General features: G+C 34.6%; 1 protein-coding gene across 1 annotated transcript in view; it reads left to right on the forward strand.

The window, feature by feature from the left end:
• LOC136039840 (midasin-like) overlaps positions 1 to 17,274 on the forward strand; it is a gene marked incomplete in the record, with an annotated part of 305,680 nt that overhangs the window by 41,083 nt on the left and 247,323 nt on the right. The window contains 6 exon segments of the mRNA XM_065723761.1: positions 3,011 to 3,372; positions 4,651 to 4,995; positions 7,110 to 7,318; positions 10,836 to 11,062; positions 14,228 to 14,351; positions 15,665 to 15,833. Of these exon segments, the coding sequence (XP_065579833.1) occupies positions 3,011 to 3,372; positions 4,651 to 4,995; positions 7,110 to 7,318; positions 10,836 to 11,062; positions 14,228 to 14,351; positions 15,665 to 15,833 (1,436 nt within the window).

Raw genomic sequence — 17,274 nt, forward strand, 5'->3', positions numbered from 1 at the left:
AGAAGCAGAACCTCATCAGCATATGCAACGTGACTAATGCCTAAATTATCATTAAAATTGACGGTTGAAGACGTTCGAGACACGAAGCTAAAGCACATTTAAATATGCGCGGGGATAACACGGCACCTTGCCTAACGCCTTTTTTAACAGGAATATACTCCCCTACAGTACCATTCCACTTCACCCTAACCGAAGAATTAGCATACCAATACTTAAGCACGGAAACAATAGAAAGGTTAACACCTCAGGCTGCTAGAGAAAACAAAGCATTTGAATGAATTACATTGTCAAAAGCACTAGATATGTCAACAGTCAAACAATACTGGGGACGTTTTTGAGCAACAGCTTGTTTCATTAGCCGACCCACAATATGGTGAGCTTGAACACAGCCCATACCTTTTCTAAAACCAAGCTGGAAGGGTGCAAAATTGCACTTGGAGTTAATGGCCGGTAGCAGTACATATTCAAATAGCTTACTAACAAAACAAGACACAGTGATAGGACGGTAATTAGATATATTATTTAATATATATATATATATATTTAATGTATATATATATATATTAATATATATATATATATATATTAATATATAATATAGGTAATTTAATATATATATATATATATATATATATATATATATATATATATATATATATATATATATATATATACAAATCAACACCAACAGAAAATCAAATAAATAATGCTTACCAAGGATGAGATACTATCGAGATAGAAGAATGATTAAGAATCATCGTGATAGAAATCATGTAGCCTTTTATCAATAACATATGTAGGCGAATCTAGGCGGAATTTATTCATTATGTAACTATTTCTAGTCCAAGAAGGGTAACTGAGAAGGAATTTAGCATGACGAAAATATACTCTAGGAACAGATAGTTTCTAAGGTTCACTTAAAAACTGCCAAACCGGACAAAGAGAAAGGAGATGAGGTACAACTAGGCTATTATGAATTTTTGCAAGATTTAATTTATCTATGTGTTTAATATTAGATACAGTTGAAGCATTAGCAATTCTCAGTTTTCTTCAAATTTTCAAGGGATAATTTCACAGTTTCTTTCATATTTTTTCCAAGTACAAGTTAAATATATATTACAAGTACATTATATTCCAAGTATATTACAATTATGTTCCAAGCTTGCATAAAGCATAAAGGCTCGAGCCATTACGCAGACTTAACTTTACCTAAAAGTCTTTGGGCGACTGGATATTTGAAGCTGTAACAGAGATGATCCTGTGATTTGCACAATGTACATTTCTTGGGCCTTTGACAAGGAGATGTTTTGGAGCTTGAATAATCATGGTCACCGCAGACTGCGCAAATAGTTTCATTTTTGCAGCTGCTGGATATATGCCCGTAAGCTTGACACTTGAAATATTTCACCGGAAGGGTGAGATACTCAGCTACTTTGATCCTCTCATAGTCTGTGACAGGGGGATTTTTATGGCATTCAAAAGGTCAACTTTGGTTTCAAATTTCAATCGAAACGAGTGGGTATTGCCAATCTGTTTTGAACTGACACGTTTCGGAATCAGTGCGCAAAGTTCATCGTCATTACTATTGCTGGGGACAAATCGAGCAATACCGAGGTTAGAGGAGCTTCTGATTGTTAGAGAAAGAGATTTATCGCCGTCCCGAAAGATCCCGACAAGAGTTTCTGCATCAGCCTTGCTAGCTGTAACAACCCGCCAATTATCTTTTCGGGGATGAACTTCGACAATTTCAGAGCACTCTGCCACATTTTTTTGCAAAAAGTCTTTCCTCAAATCTGACTTCGTGAAGTCAGAGGGCAAATTCTTGAGTACCACTGCATATGAGGGCTTTGTTTCAGTAGCTGTAGGAACAATCTCGCATGCTTTACGACTTATCTTATCACTCTTATTTCTAGCTTTTCGAGCACGATTTAAAAAGTTCAATATCGCATTCCAAACTAATTTCTCCGACATAGCTATCGCAGATAATATCTCACCAAAAAAAAACAGTTCTTGCTTGGCCAAGTCACTGAACAAGAAATATGTAAGTCAAATAATATAATCCAAGTTCAAGGTGAACTATTTTCAAGTTCAAATCTGATTATAAAATTATTTCAATAAAAGACCATAGGGAATTACAGTTGTCTTACTGTATACACAGTCTTACTCTATGAATGAGATTGTATCCAAAAAAGAGGTGTTTGCAGTATGAACTCTGAATCAAGACTGATTCAGAGTACAATTATATTCCAGGTACAAGTTAAAATACCAGAGGGCGTTGCAACTTCCCCTTAAAGATGAATAATTTGCAGAACAGTTCATAAAATTATGTTTCCTAGTCTTAAAGCCAGAGATTAGGAATTGTCTTTAGCTCTAGTTTAGGATACTTTAGCTCTACAACTATCTCACACCCGGTAGGTATGACTTGTAGGTGCGAGCTGTGATGCATCTGCAATAGTTGCACCAATCTTGAGAGTTCAGGAAGGCCGCTCCCAGATCCCCCCCCCCTTTCTTGGGTTCCAACGAGTTCGCATTAATGCTTTTACCTTTCGACCATGTTCTAAATTCTTTTTTCCTTTGAAAGTCATGATGCGCTTAAAGAGGCCCACAATCTGAATAGTTTGGTTTGATTTATTGAGGTTTGTACTTCAGTAAGGGCCCTCTCAAGCAAAAGACTACAACAATATTATTCGCTATTGCAAGCATTGGGCTACACCGAGGGATTTCTTGCTTCAGTTTATAATTCATACTTTCTGACTTCCTTGTTTTAAGTCTGAATGTACTTTATATCAAGTGATGTACTTCAGTCTGTTCAAATGTATGCCTAGGATTCAATAACTAGGCGTAACCATTATTTAATATTTTAAAGTTACTAAGTCTTAGTTTTCTGCATACATTAATTTATCATTTTGTGATAGACTAGTCAAAATTCAAGACATTTGAAACACCTGTAAACACCTTTCTCTTGTTTTTATTTATAAAAATATAAAGTTTATTACTTTTGATTTTCTAGCTTCACAGAATTTTTCGTTGAGGAAGTAACAAGCGAGACAGATTTGAAGATTTTAGTAGGAGATTATCTCCGTGGTCTGAGCGTGACTAGCACTCAAATTGATGGAATTGTTAAATTCTACCAGAAAATACGAAGCGAAGCAGTTCGTGTTCTCGAGGATGGAACTGGTCACAAGCCCCATTACAGTCTTCGAACCCTCTGTCGTGCCCTTACTATCGCTGCCACTAATATGTTCGGTAGTGTGCCAAGGTCTATTTATGAGGCCTTCTGTTTGAGTTTTCTCACTCAGCTAGATAGAAAGTCACATCCTGTTGTTGAAGGAATGATAGCTACTCAAATTATGCAGAAGAAGAACTTAAAAGGTTTGTACTCTTTGTTAATTGTCTTAAAGTTTAGGTCTATTTTATGGACATTCCAAGGATTTTTTTTGTTTGAATCCTTTTACTTTTTTTTGGCTTTTTTATAATTATCCTTCATAGGTCACAAAATATTCAAACCTATAAACCCCTGCTTATCCCAAAAAATACTGAGTCGCAAAGCTTAGGGTGACAAGAACCGTTGAATAGCTTATCGAATTATTCAAACATGTAAATTTTACAATGTTTTTTGGTTTCAATTCTTTTTCTTGATTTAAATTTATTTTGACATAACGAAGCTATTTTTCTGTTGCAGCTTATATGTTTTTTGTCAGTACTGAAACAGTTCTTAACTTATAGAGCTTACAAAAAGAAGTGAAATCAACTGCCTTTTTTCAGCTATGTAAATCTGATTGTTCAAGGGTTAAACAACGTAGGCTACTGTTGTACAAACTAACTTATAGAAGAAGTTAATAACTCTCCCTTCCAACATATAGGGCTTGTATTTTAGTATTAGCAAAAAGTTTTCGTGGATTTTCTAGATTTGACAAAGATATTAACGAAAAGACAATATTCACGAAGAATAGTGAAGAGGAATGTCAAAGCCAAAAACGAACAGAACCGAGTTAAATACTAAGTCAAATCCAAAACAAGCATAAATCCATGATTGGATAAATGAAGCCTAAAATAAACATAAACTAAAATAAATAATCAAGATTAATCTTAAAAAAACTAGAAATTAAGATGAATGATTAGTGAAAGCTAAAAGAATCAGAAATTAAAATGAATAAATAAACTAAAAGTAAAATTGATGCTGACACAAAAAGGGTTTCACCGCCCCCTTAAAACTCGAAGGTCGAAGTTTCATTTACACTTTACTGAATAATATGCGTATGTAATTTTTAATATTATAATGAAAGGAGAAAAATTGTATAAGGGGGTACCACCCCGCTCCTATTTCTCATAATTTTCGTTCATATCAAGTTCAAAAATATAAATTATTTAATTTTTCTTTTTTTTTGTTTGTATTTTTTTGTTCTTGGTAATCTTTGTCCGTCTTAAGTTTGACTTCCTAAATGACTTAATTTTTGATTTTTTAAAGTTTTTAACTTATTCTGATCCACTTAAATTAATCTTAATCAAATCTCAATCTTAAATTAGGTTTTTTCTTCAGCCTCAAAGCCATGCCTGCTCTCCTGCTTCATGGATGCCTAGTCCATGTAGAGAGAGTATTTTGGTGTGAAATTATTTACTTTTCATTTTTTTTTTTCAATCTATTTTCAGCAATTACGTCCCAGGCAATTCCAAAGCCCTCTTCAGGGTTCTATACTGAAGTGGAAAACTACTGGATTGAACAAGGTGACAGAGAACTGTTATCCCCAGAAGATTATGTAATCACACCAACAGTTCGGGCCAACTTGAGGGATATTGCTCGAATTGTGTCAGCAAGCCGCCATCCAGTGTTACTTCAAGGAGAGACTTCTGTTGGCAAAACTAGTCTTATTTTTTATCTGGCAAAACTTACTGGAAACACTTGCGTGAGAGTTAATAACCACGAACACACCGACATACAAGAATATTTGGGATCATACACTGCTGGAGAGAATGGAAAGCTCGTCTTTCAAGAAGGTAATTGTCTAATTGTGTACAAGGTTTTTTCCTGCAAAGTGGGACAGCTTATTTTCAATTTAAAAGTGTTTGAAAAGTTAGTTTAGGATTATAACCTTATCCATCGACCGTTGTTGCATACAGACATCCATAAAAAATAAGTATCTAAAAAATCTGAAGAATATAATCTTTGTAAATAAATCTATAAACAAAAGTAATTGTCAAGTATTTGTATCCATAGGTCTCTAATTTCAGTAAGTACAAAAAGTATTTGAAAGGTTAAACATCCCCTCCCCTGGGGGAGGGGATGTTTTTACCTAAAATATTCACAAAAATGTACTCAAAACTTCTCAAAATTTTCTTGGCGATCTGATGAACAGTGTAGTGTCCGTCGCCGTACGATCGCCGTGACAGTATATATATGTATATATGCTGAAGATTAACGTGGAATACAGAAAATAAAAAGAAAAAGAAAAGCTAAGGAATATTAATAGGCAAACGAACGGGGACGTCTCCAGGATTTTTTTGGAGGGAGGGGTTAACAAATATGTTTATATACAAACATAAATAAGTTTCGAACTTTATAAATAAACTTACTTATAAATAAGTCTCGGGGGATGAGGATTTACAAGAAAACAAATCTATAAAAAGCGTATCAAAAGTTGGTTTATTTTCATTTTCATTTTTGTTACGTTTTTACTAATCAGACAAACATTTCGGGGGGTGGGTCAAACCTCCTACCCCCGCTCCCTCCTCCCCCTGGATACGACCATACACTCAAATGGAAGCTGGTTTAAAACGTCTTTTCATTACTACTACTAACAGCTCATTGTAGCAGCGACCTGCCTGTGCCCAACATAGCTACGCCTACTCCTCCTCCGTCTCAATCCATTCGAAGCATGTTTACACCCTCCCAAAAACTTCCAATTCCTCTTAGGGACAACCTTATTTTCGTTTGGCCTTACATGGTTGGCCGAAAGGATCATCTTTGGCAATATGTCATCCTTCGTCCGCAGAACATTTCTTAGCTATCTCAACCTTTCGCTCGTTTTAGGAAACGGAAACGGGATAGAACCGTATTTTTCTTACAGCTTACTGTTTGAAATACGGTCAGTCAGAGGGATACACAAAAGAATCCATAGACTATTCCTCTGGAATAATATCTAACAAAATATCTAACAAATTCCCATTATTCTCTCTTTAAGCATTTAAATTTATTCGAATTCGGGACCATACTTTGTATGAATCAGTGAGCCCAAACTTTCTGAGTCGTGAATTTCTGTGATGCTTAGGCACGTACACAATAAATTTAGCACATTCACAAAACCATGTTTTTGTTTTATTGGTAACGTTTAAATCCACTTGCTAGGTATGTAACAAACAGAGATATTTCCAAGGGTAATTTTTTTAAGGGCTCTGAGGCGGTTTAAGCCATATTCTGAAGATAGAGAATTGATTGGAGATGAACTTTACAGTGGAAGCCTTTGACTGTAAAAAAGGGGAAAAACATCAACAGATATGGGATCTCATTTAATATAAACATCGTTTGATAGTTGGATAAGAAAACAAGTAGGATTAACTGGTACCGTGGTTCATCTGAATTTAAACAATGTTTGGACATCGAGGAAATTATATGCTGAAATACTCCCAAAATAAATGTAGCAAGATGAAAAGGATATTAGGAGGGACAGGCGTCTTGAGTTTTGGAGCAGATTGAAAATAAACTTTTTTCTGAATAGTGCATTACTAATAAAGTCTTGGGCTTTTGAGTAGTCCCCGGAATCAAAGCGCCAGAGCCTCAGTCTGACAAAGGGCAAAAAAGAAGTATGAGGAAGAAAAATTGGTCAAAATCATGTTTTATTTGATTCTTTGATAGCCAGAGAATCATATATATGCCAAACAAGAATAAACCACAATAAAAAAAAAAAAAAAAAAAATTAAAAACCAGCACTTACAGATTGCAAGAAATACAAATAATTATTTTGCTCCGAGACGAAGCCAAATGGAATACAGTTTAGTCTTTTTGCTTATGCTGGCAGCTGAAGAAAAATTATCTATACAGTAATGTAGATTTTGTTCAAATTGAAGAAAATTGGAATATCGTCTTGACTAACCTGATTTTTATTTTATTTTAGGTGTATTAGTCCAAGCTATGAGGAAAGGACACTGGATCATTTTAGATGAATTGAACTTGGCGCCCTCAGATGTTCTCGAAGCACTTAACCGGGTCCTTGACGAAAACAGGGAACTCTTTATTACAGAAACACAGGAAACTGTTAAAGCACATCCACGGTTTCAAATATTTGCCACCCAAAATCCTCCTGGACAGTACGGTGGTCGAAAGGTTTGTCTTCTGGTGATATTAATTTAAAAATGTATTAATTTAATTAATGCAAACTGAATTGATAATAGTTTCAATGATATTAATAAATTATTGTTGTTATTTAATAGTGATGATCCTTCCTTACGATGTGTTTTATACTTAAAATTTCTAACTACCCTGTAGAATTTGACCTGTAGAAGCAAAAAGTCGTTATTGCAAGAACTTGAAAAAAGGGAAAAGGAAATTAGACTGCTAAAAAGAGCCCATCATCTTTGGGAGCTTTCTACTATCTTTAAGTTTTGAATAAACAATTGCCTTTTCTCACTGTTTTAACCTCTCTATTTAATTCGTTCCATGGAATATTAAATATCCTTTTTTTAAAGCATTTGAAAGTGCACTGCCTATAAGCTTTAGTGTGTCTCTTCTGAAAGTGTCTGTATTGAGGATCTTGTGAAATATATGTCAAGTAGAATATTATATATTTAGAAGAAGTTGAATAGATTCTGATCATTTGCTGTATGCGTGCCATTGGTAAATTCCTTAGGTGTATTTCTCTTGTGCTCACTATGTTATTGGTTTTATTTCAAATTTTTAGTGTGGCATACGAAAAAAAAAAAAAAAAAAAAAACGCTGTGTTACTGCTATATTAATAAGGAAATCTAGCTTTGATTCGTATATCTTTCAAGTTCATTCATGTGGAAACGGAGTAAACTCAATTTTCTTTCCTATGATTCCGAAACGAACCGTCGATTAATGTCAGAAAAGGTATTTGTTTTAGGCGAGGCATATTAATTTAAATTAAGATCAAAATGGGAAACATTGTCATTTGTGTCTTGCGTTTGTTGTTTGGAAGATGACAATGAGGAGACTCAAAAATTCATGAAAAGTTTTAACCTGTAAATACATTCCAAGCCTAAGGAAAATTATTTTCAAAGCGCCCGACGTGCATCAGAAATGCACGTCGGCATTTCTGCCGACATTTGCCGACAAAATGTCGGCATTTTTTTTTTTTTTTTTATAGACTCGTGCATTTTTGTATGCGCTCCTCTTTTCATCCTCTGAACTAGTACAAACAAAGCATCGTGATACCGTTTTTCCAGTCTGCTCCCGCTTTGAAGTATATTTTTATATCCCGAAAAATGTGGCCTTTGCCCACCACACCTGTTTGTACATAAGTAGCAAAAACCAAGTGTCCCCTTTTTCTCCACTAAGGGATTGGGGAAAGTGAGATATATTTTTTTAAAAATAAAGATAAATTAGTTGTAGCTTATATAGACATCTTAAATCGAATGAAATCGTTTTTTTATCACTAAAAGTTTAGACACATATTTTTAAATCACAAAATTTCAGGCTTAGAGTAAAAGAGGTATAATCCTGAAGATATATACATACGCATATAAGCTGTATATGAAAAGAGTCTGTAGATCTTCTGACTTTCCGATAAAAACCGAATGCAATGAAAGAAAGAAACGCCAAGTGGGTTTGCTTGACTCGTGTAGGTTGACTGACCAGATATATTGAGAGGGTCTCATCGACGGCCGCAATACCTGCCTTCGCACTCACAGTTTAATAACTCTGATATGAATAACTCAGAGCTTAAGCCAGTTCTTAAATACACTGAACAATATTTATCTTAGCTACATTACAGTATCGGCACTATTAGAAGCAAAAAAGTGCGATTACATCTAATCTAACGCTTACATAGAATTAACGGTATGATTAACATCTAATTATAATTTTTCAAGTACAATTAACTCTTTTTTGGTAGCTTCATAGAGGTTGTTTCATTTATCGTAAGTCTTTACATGCTGCTAATGTATACTCTCTTCAATCTTTCTTAAGTATTTGAGTAGCTTATTTTCCCTCTCAAATATTGTCTGCTTAGCAACATTTTTCCACGTGTATTCTTCCACAGGCTTCATTTTATTGATATATTAAAAAAAGCAACAAGCTTTTTTTTTTATAAATGATACTAAAGAGCAACATTGACACTTAAAACAAATAGAAATTATTCTTTACATCAGGAGGCTGCCATCTCCTCAACCCCTCGCTCGTTACGCTATTTTTTTTTTGCTTCTTATCGAATTCAACGGCCCTTTTATTTTAGCGATATTAAAGGTTTGGGACAAAAAGTCGAACTTAATTATAATGATTGAGGGGCTGAGGTAGGGACAGCCCCCCCCTCATATACAGAATGATTTCTGTTCGATTCAACTTTGTAATGTCGGTCCTTTCTTTGACTTGAAGCTTCATAATAGCTGATTATACATTACTGAACATAATTTATCGAAAAATCAAGTAAATCAACTTGGCTAAATAAAAAATTAAGATAAGTTTCTATATTAACAATTTATCTTGTATGGACTACGTAACTTTTCAGGAGTGAATCCTATCATCATTTCTTTCTCTTCACCTGGGAATCTCAATATATAAATTACGATGCTTTTAAATAAATTGGCTACCCGGAATTGTTTTAGATGGCGGCTTCGTCCTTTTGGGTAAAATCGCATGTATTGGAATGACGGCGGTTCTTTGAATACTAACGTCCATGCGTCGGCCCTGCAGTGTGTTGCTACAGCTGAGTTCCAACTCTGGGTCCCGTGTTACCAAGCTGAAATCAAACCCACTGCACCACCATAGGGCACTGGGGGGAGGGCAAAATCGATGTCTGGTGCCGCAAAATAGCAAAAAACACCACTCTTGTCCCATGATCTTTTCCGTCACTGAGGAAGAGCACTAGATTTTTGAATTTCCGTTTGAATGGACCCTCTCTCGATCTTCTAGTCCAATGCGATCACCCCTGAAAAAAGAACAAACATCCGTGATCTTTCTCATAAAAAAAAAGTAAAATTCCATAATTTTGTAGATAGGAGCTTGAAACCCTTGCAATACAGCCGTCTGATATGCTGAATCTAATAGTGTGATTTTCATTAACATTACTTGCCTCCTTACCTACAGTTTGTTACCACGAACTGTTTGATATGACACGAGTTTATGAGACCAGTTCAATTTGAAAAATAGAAATAAGAGAATTGTTAAGTTTTCTTGAAGTTTGGTAACTAGAAGGGCTTTGAGTATTGATTAGTGGTGTTAGTGAAATGAAACATCTTGAAAAGAGTTTAACGAAGCGCCCTTGTTACACAATGGGCTTCTGATTGTCATGTTAAATCTTTTCCTTTCTTTTTTTAAAGGATTTTCAGCACATTGTTATGCCATTTTGACAAGCTTAGGAATAAGGAGGATACTTGGAGATTTGTATTTACAAAACGTCCCTTTTGGCTCTGTAGCCACTAAAATGGCTATGGCAACTCTGGCCAAAATTAAATCGTTCTGAATTTAGATAAGACATTTCTTTTCTAATGAACAGAAATACTCTTTTTCAGTATCCCACATTAGCTTAGATTAGTGTAAATATTTAATTTTGGTATACTCGCACTTAAATAATAACTGATTAGGTTTTATAACGGTTACACAAAGTCTTCGTACTTAGGGAAGTTGTAACTGTCATTTCTTTACATATTGTTTTGTTGTATTTCAGGTGCTCTCTCGCGCGTTCCGAAATCGCTTTGTGGAGCTTCATTTTGATGAAATTCCAACAAATGAGTTGGAAACCATCCTAAATCAGCGATGTCAAATTCCACTTTCTTATGCCAAAAAACTTGTTGCTGTTCACAAGGAACTTCAGATTCATAGAAGAGGAAGTGCTGCTTTTGCTGGAAAATCAGGATTTGTTACTCTGAGAGACCTCTTCCGTTGGGCGGAAAGGTAGCCATTTTGTTTCAATCTATTCGAACCATATTTCTATAACTAGAGGGTATCTCTTATACAATTTTTTTACGAATTTGAAACTGAGAAAGGTCCTTGTTCTCAGTATCAAAATTTTTAGTATCTCGAGAACTAATTATGCGACAACAGGGAATGCAACCGATCGCAGTACCAAGCCGCTTGAGGCTGAAATTACTGCACACACTCCTTTTTCCCCCCACTGTGTTCAAAGCTTTGTTCATTACTCCCTCCCACGAAGGATAAGATGGATTGAATTAATTGACATATTATTCTGATTTGTTTGAGCTGGCTACACATCTCAGTTGCCATACAATTGGTCATATCTCCTTTTGAATTGCCGCAACCGCCTTGTAAGACTAAAGCCAACGCCGGTCTAAAGCCACTGATCCGAGCCACTGAAAACCACTGATCCGATGTAGCGACAGCCAGCTAGGGTTATAATATTTTTGTACACATGATTGCCTTAATTAAATTCTTTCTGAAAGAACTGATAGCCTCAATATTGTTTTTGCGGACCTATCTAGTTAATAGTAGAAGAGTGCCTCAAAACTATTTTGCTTTTAATTAACTTTCATTAGAATATTTTAGTTATCTAAAACGCATACTAGAGGCTTGTTTTTCCGAGTATTTTTCTTATTCTTTTTAATAGTTTGGTAAATTCATCAATGTTTAGATGACTTTGCTTGGTGAAATATGAATGTGCTATTCGTTGCGACTCTTAATGCTGATTTCAAATATGCTCAATACCCTTGGCAAACTTGCCCAGCCCCCTAATGGTGCCAGATAAAGTCCTGGGCTGTTTACAAAACTTTGCGTTTTTTTATATTTTAGATCAGCTTTATTGAATTTTATGAAGAAAGTGCTGATAAAAAAGCAACAAAAATAATGCACATAATAATCCAATAATGTAATAGCAATAAGAAGCTTAGGCCTATATCTGGTCCAGTAACATGGGGGGGGGATAGCTGGGTGCGCCGATGAGGATAGCGAATAGTGCATTTGAAGTCAAAGTTAAAAGGCGCATCTTTTAGCTAACGATTTTATCTAAACATCAATAAGTGTACCAAAAGCTTTTATGATTCTTTTTTCTTTAATTTCTTTTTTTTAATGAGAAACACGTTCTCATTTTCACACGGAGTATCAGGTTCATTATCTTTATTCTGGTTTCAAAGGACTATAGGTATGATGGTAAATATCTATCCATAATACATTTATTTATTTCTTTAGTTAAACAAATTTCAAGATGCATAACGAACAAAAATCCAAATTACATATCAAACGTAAAAATATAATTAAATATGCTGCCTCTCGGCATGTAATAAAAGGAATAGAACCAAGATATATATTTTGCTACTCCTTACTCTCACTCTCTGGAAAATCTTTCACTCCATCACTCCATCATTCCTTAGTGGAAGGTTTTCTAGATCAAGTCGATATTGTTTAGGCTGCATAAATTTCAAAATCAGGATTGCATTATTTTTCATTAAATTAATATGCATAGAATCCAAATTAATTTGTTTTTCTAGCAATAATTAAATTCAAATAAAAATATTTTACTGATTTTTTCTGCGTCACAACCGTCTTTATCAAAAGGAAAAAGAAAACAAATAAAAGTAAAATAGATAAAAAGAAAAGACAAAAATATAATTATTCTTTCCATACTTTTCTCTTGTACCCTCTCCCTTTATGTAGGTTTTTGGATGTGAAGCCGATTAATACTTGTGCAAAAAAGTTTGTTGTTTTTTATTCTTTGTTCACTTTCTTGTTAAAAGTGTACCCAGCTTCAAAAAAAGTGTCACAGCTTCAAAATAACTATTATTTCTTTTGAACGAAATAAGCGAGAGGATAGTGCAGACTCTGTGTCTTATTTTCATATTAACAAAGTTTCTGTTATCATGATTTCTGCTCTGTATGAGATGTCGAATTGTTTTCGTTTCTTACCAGCCAATGTAACCTTTTCTCAAGAATTGTTGGATTATTATATATGAACTTTTCAGTCAAGTTCAGCGTAATCAAACTCATCGTCCTGAAAAAGGAGAAAAAAAAGAGAAAGGTGTAGCATTATAGATTGTTTACGAAATTTCTTTAATCAGTAACAATGGAGAACTCTGCTCTGTTTATTTTTTTTTGTTTATGGTAGTGTAGAAACTAAAACATCTAATTATGATGTTGTGGAGAAATTATGTGTTTTCCAGTCTCTATGTCGGAGAATAAGGGATTTATTTGGTTTCATTTTTTCTCTGTTTATTAAGGAAGTATTTTTTTCTTTGCAAAATATGTTGTAAATATGCTTAAAAAATTAAATATATATATTCCCCTCTTTAATGTAATGAAATTAAAAGTGGAGAACTGCGGCCAGAAATAAGTCGAATTATAAAGCGTAAGGTCTACTAATAGAATACGGGCGATTGTGTGGCTCATGTTGCTCTAACAGGAAAAAAAAGAAACAAAAATTAACCACAGCTACGCAAGGGGAAAATACACACGCAGCAGGGTTTGTCGACTTTCTTATTTGATATTCTGGGGTTCATTATTTGAATATTAATTGTTGTTATATTCAAGGAGGTCCTTCCAAAAATGCAAATGGAGGTTAATGTGACCAAATCCTATTATTTATGAAATATATCCAATAGTATATTCAATTTGTTGGCCTTCTTAAGCGAAGAGCTCATTTAGTGTTAGTATTAACGAAAAAATTGAAACGTTTGGAGATTCTTCTGAGCAAATGGATCTTTAGAATGAGCTGGTATCTGTTCGGCTGTAAACCAAAATCAAATCGAAAACTGTTGTTTGTTGGATCTATAAAAGTGCACAAATATACTGTTAGCTTTGGGATGTTCATTTATTTAAGCATAATCGATCTTTTGATTCTGAAACTGAAAATCGATTGATTCCTTTTCGTGCGATTAGATTGTTCGCTGTGTTAACCCCTAACTAACAATTTAAATATAAAAAAGAAGTGTCTTGTCAGCACCAAGTCACGAGCCAACCTATTTATCTAGAAGTAAAATAAAAAGTCATTACCTGGTTAGGCTGCAGTTAACGTATCCAAATATTTTGCGTACAAATTTAAACTCGATGTAATCCTACTTTGCTTCACTACGTTGAGCTGTTTTTATTATTATCACTTTCGGGATTTTCTAGGTATCGTTTGGCCGATATTTCGCCTGCCAAATTGTATGATTGGGACCAACATATGGCAGATGAAGGGTACTTAGTTTTGTCTGGAAAGGTTAGAAAACCTGAAGAGCGTCTCATTATTCAAAAGGTTAGTAATTTCCAGTGTTTTGTGGTTTCATCCTAGTCGGCGCATTTTTTTATAGCAATATCTTTTCTTCTATTAAGGTTTATGTTTCCTATGAAATTTTGTGTGTGCTCCAAATTTCCAAATTTGAAAAGATTCCAAATTTTCTAAAAAGATCAAAATTTTCTTTATATTAGCCCTTTAGCAACAATTTGCTTTAGAGATAAAAATTTTACGAAAAGCAATGGCTGGAACTATGAATTAATAAGGATGAAAAGGTAGTTTTAGGTAGCGATAGCATTATCGGACTTGATAGCTTCATTCACCTAGTCAGCATTGTAAGTAGAGGTGGTGGATGCACAGGGGAAGTAAGAAGTAGGATAGCCCGTATCTTTTTTAGTTGAAAAAGTCTCGAAGAATTGAATGAGAATTCTAAGAGCCCAAGCTGGGATACTAGAAGCTAGATTAATCAAAATGTTTAAGTATGGCTATAAGCTGAGGAACAATGCCTGACAGAGATAAACGTTTTATGAAACAGTGTGCGTTTGGAAAAGCTGAGGAAAGTGCTTGATAGGGAAGAATGCTATGTAGAACGAGTGATAAGAGAAAGTTGGGAGAGGAGTTATTCCGTTACAAACCTTGTGATATAGACCGGAAAAATAAACAGGAGATACGTCACTCTTTACTAAGTTCGTAACAGTGCAGAGACAATGATAAATACCGGGTCTTGGACTGTGATTGGTTTTTTTGGCTTTGAGGAAAAAAATTTGAATGGGCATGGATTGTTGTTTGATGATTACCAAGTAATGATTCCATCATAATTTCCTTAAATATTTTTCCAGCTATACTTGTTTTCAAAACGAAAAAGAGAGAGAGAAAAAAAAGATTAACTTGTCATCGCAAAAAGCAAAAAAAAAAAAAAACGTGTTATCAGTATAGAATATAAAGCTGTACATCCTGATTAAAAAACTCTTCCTTTCATTCATGATTCAATTGAAGATTTTTCAAGATTCTTCTTTTTTTTTCAGGATAGCAAAAACCTGTTTTGCATAATAAAATCGTTAATTAATATTTGTATAATGAAAGCTTATAAAATATACTAGTATATTGACAAATAATGTTTATCATTGATTCATGATTTCAATTTGTACATTAATAGTTATTCTGCAGACCATAGCCACCTTACGCATCTCTATATATGTTTTTTTTATGCGTTGGAATAATAAATTATGAATTCGAATTTGATAGCAATGAAACTACGTTTTGACTTGCGTCACTTTCGTAGAACAAGTTGAGGCTGATTTAATTTTATTCATTCATTAATTTTGTAATTCCAGGCGCTGGAAAAGCACATGAAGAGAAAAGTGGAGGAAGAAAGATTATTCTGGCTTTCCGATGATACTTCACCGGTAACGAAGGAAATTCTCCGGGAAACTATGAATTCACCTAAAGGCTTTGAACATATTGTATGGACTTTTGAAATGAGACGCCTTGCTGTGCTCGTTGGTAAGTGCTCAAGTATTGAAAGAGACAGGTTTTCTTAATAAACATCGAACAAAATTGAAGGGTTGTTGTCACGTTACTTAAGCTGTTAATTTAAAGATAACTCCTTAGCCCAAATTGGTTAATCAACACGGTGATAAAAACAAACATTTCTGCGTGCACTCGAAATAGGTTGGACCCAATAAAATCAGAGTTAAAAATGGCGAATTCGAAATAGGTTCGACCCAATAAAATCAGAGTTAAAAATGGCAAAATTGTTGACCATTATTCTCTGTTTGTGTCCAGCACAAAAAAAGACAAGAATACGGAAAGAGACCCACTTTAGAAAAAATCATAACAAACGGTGTTTTTTTGTGTTAAAGACAGGCCACGAATGTCAATTTGAGATATCTGACTTTTCCTTTGTTTGTAGTTTTGTTGGCCTCTTGTACAGTCTTCGCTTTGAGGGAAGAAAGATGGATTGAAACTAAAAACCATATAAATTTAAACATTGTGATCCTTATTTGTCGTAATATAAACATAAATATTTATCAGCCTTTGTGCTGAAGTTTTGACTGTGGTGGGTGGTGTTGGAGAAGCCATGCTCCAACTTTACTGTCTCAAGTCATACAGTTTGAAACTTATAATGGAATTCCAGGTGCAACACGTCTACCTTTCAGCTAAAATTTGTGGTTAGGTGAGGGTCAGAAAGTTCTGGTGGAGTACCGGAAAAGTCATTTGGTTCAAAAGTGGTATTTCATGACTGTGTTATTGATAAGAATTTAAGGAGGTAGCCGTTGTAAATTGGACAGACTCAATTCGGTTTTGGAATCATTGAAATTGGAATCCCTTAGCTGATTCAAGTTCAAACAAGATACAGCATCCCTATTTTTCTGCTAAAAGTTGGCGTTAGAATGAGAGGCTGGACATTTTCGAGCGACTGCTGGCTCACGTTGCCTATCGAAACATACAGATTAAATATCCTTGCATGATTTCAGTTCTAAACGTTGCAATCTGTCGACCTTTTTGATGCCCGGTGATTCATTCCGTAGTTTAGACTTACATCATCATGAAGTGATTTAGTACTTTAATCATTTTGGCACCGTGTTTCTAAGATTCTGCACCTTGGGCTCCTAACAGTTGGAAGCCCAAGTAGGCTGTAAGTTGTGGACGAGATTATTTGTAAAAATGTAAGTGCCATTTTTCAACTATGAGCCCATGTTGCTAAGAAATCAGAAGCAATCTGTCAAGCTAATTGCAATCTCATTGTCTTCTGATTTCCTTTCGAATAATATTCTATGTCATGGTGAACTGACGAGTGTCTTCAGATTCTAGGAAAATGGACCATTTGCAATATTTTTGTCAATTTCATTGAGCTTAACCCTTTTCACGTGAAAACTTTTGCGTTTTAAGGTCTTCTTTTCCCAGAGCATATACTCAAGCGACATCTGTTTTTGTTTGAGGG

Source organism: Artemia franciscana, chromosome 2 (genome assembly GCF_032884065.1).
Source record: "Artemia franciscana chromosome 2, ASM3288406v1, whole genome shotgun sequence".
NCBI classification, from domain to species: Eukaryota; Metazoa; Arthropoda; class Branchiopoda; order Anostraca; family Artemiidae; genus Artemia; species Artemia franciscana.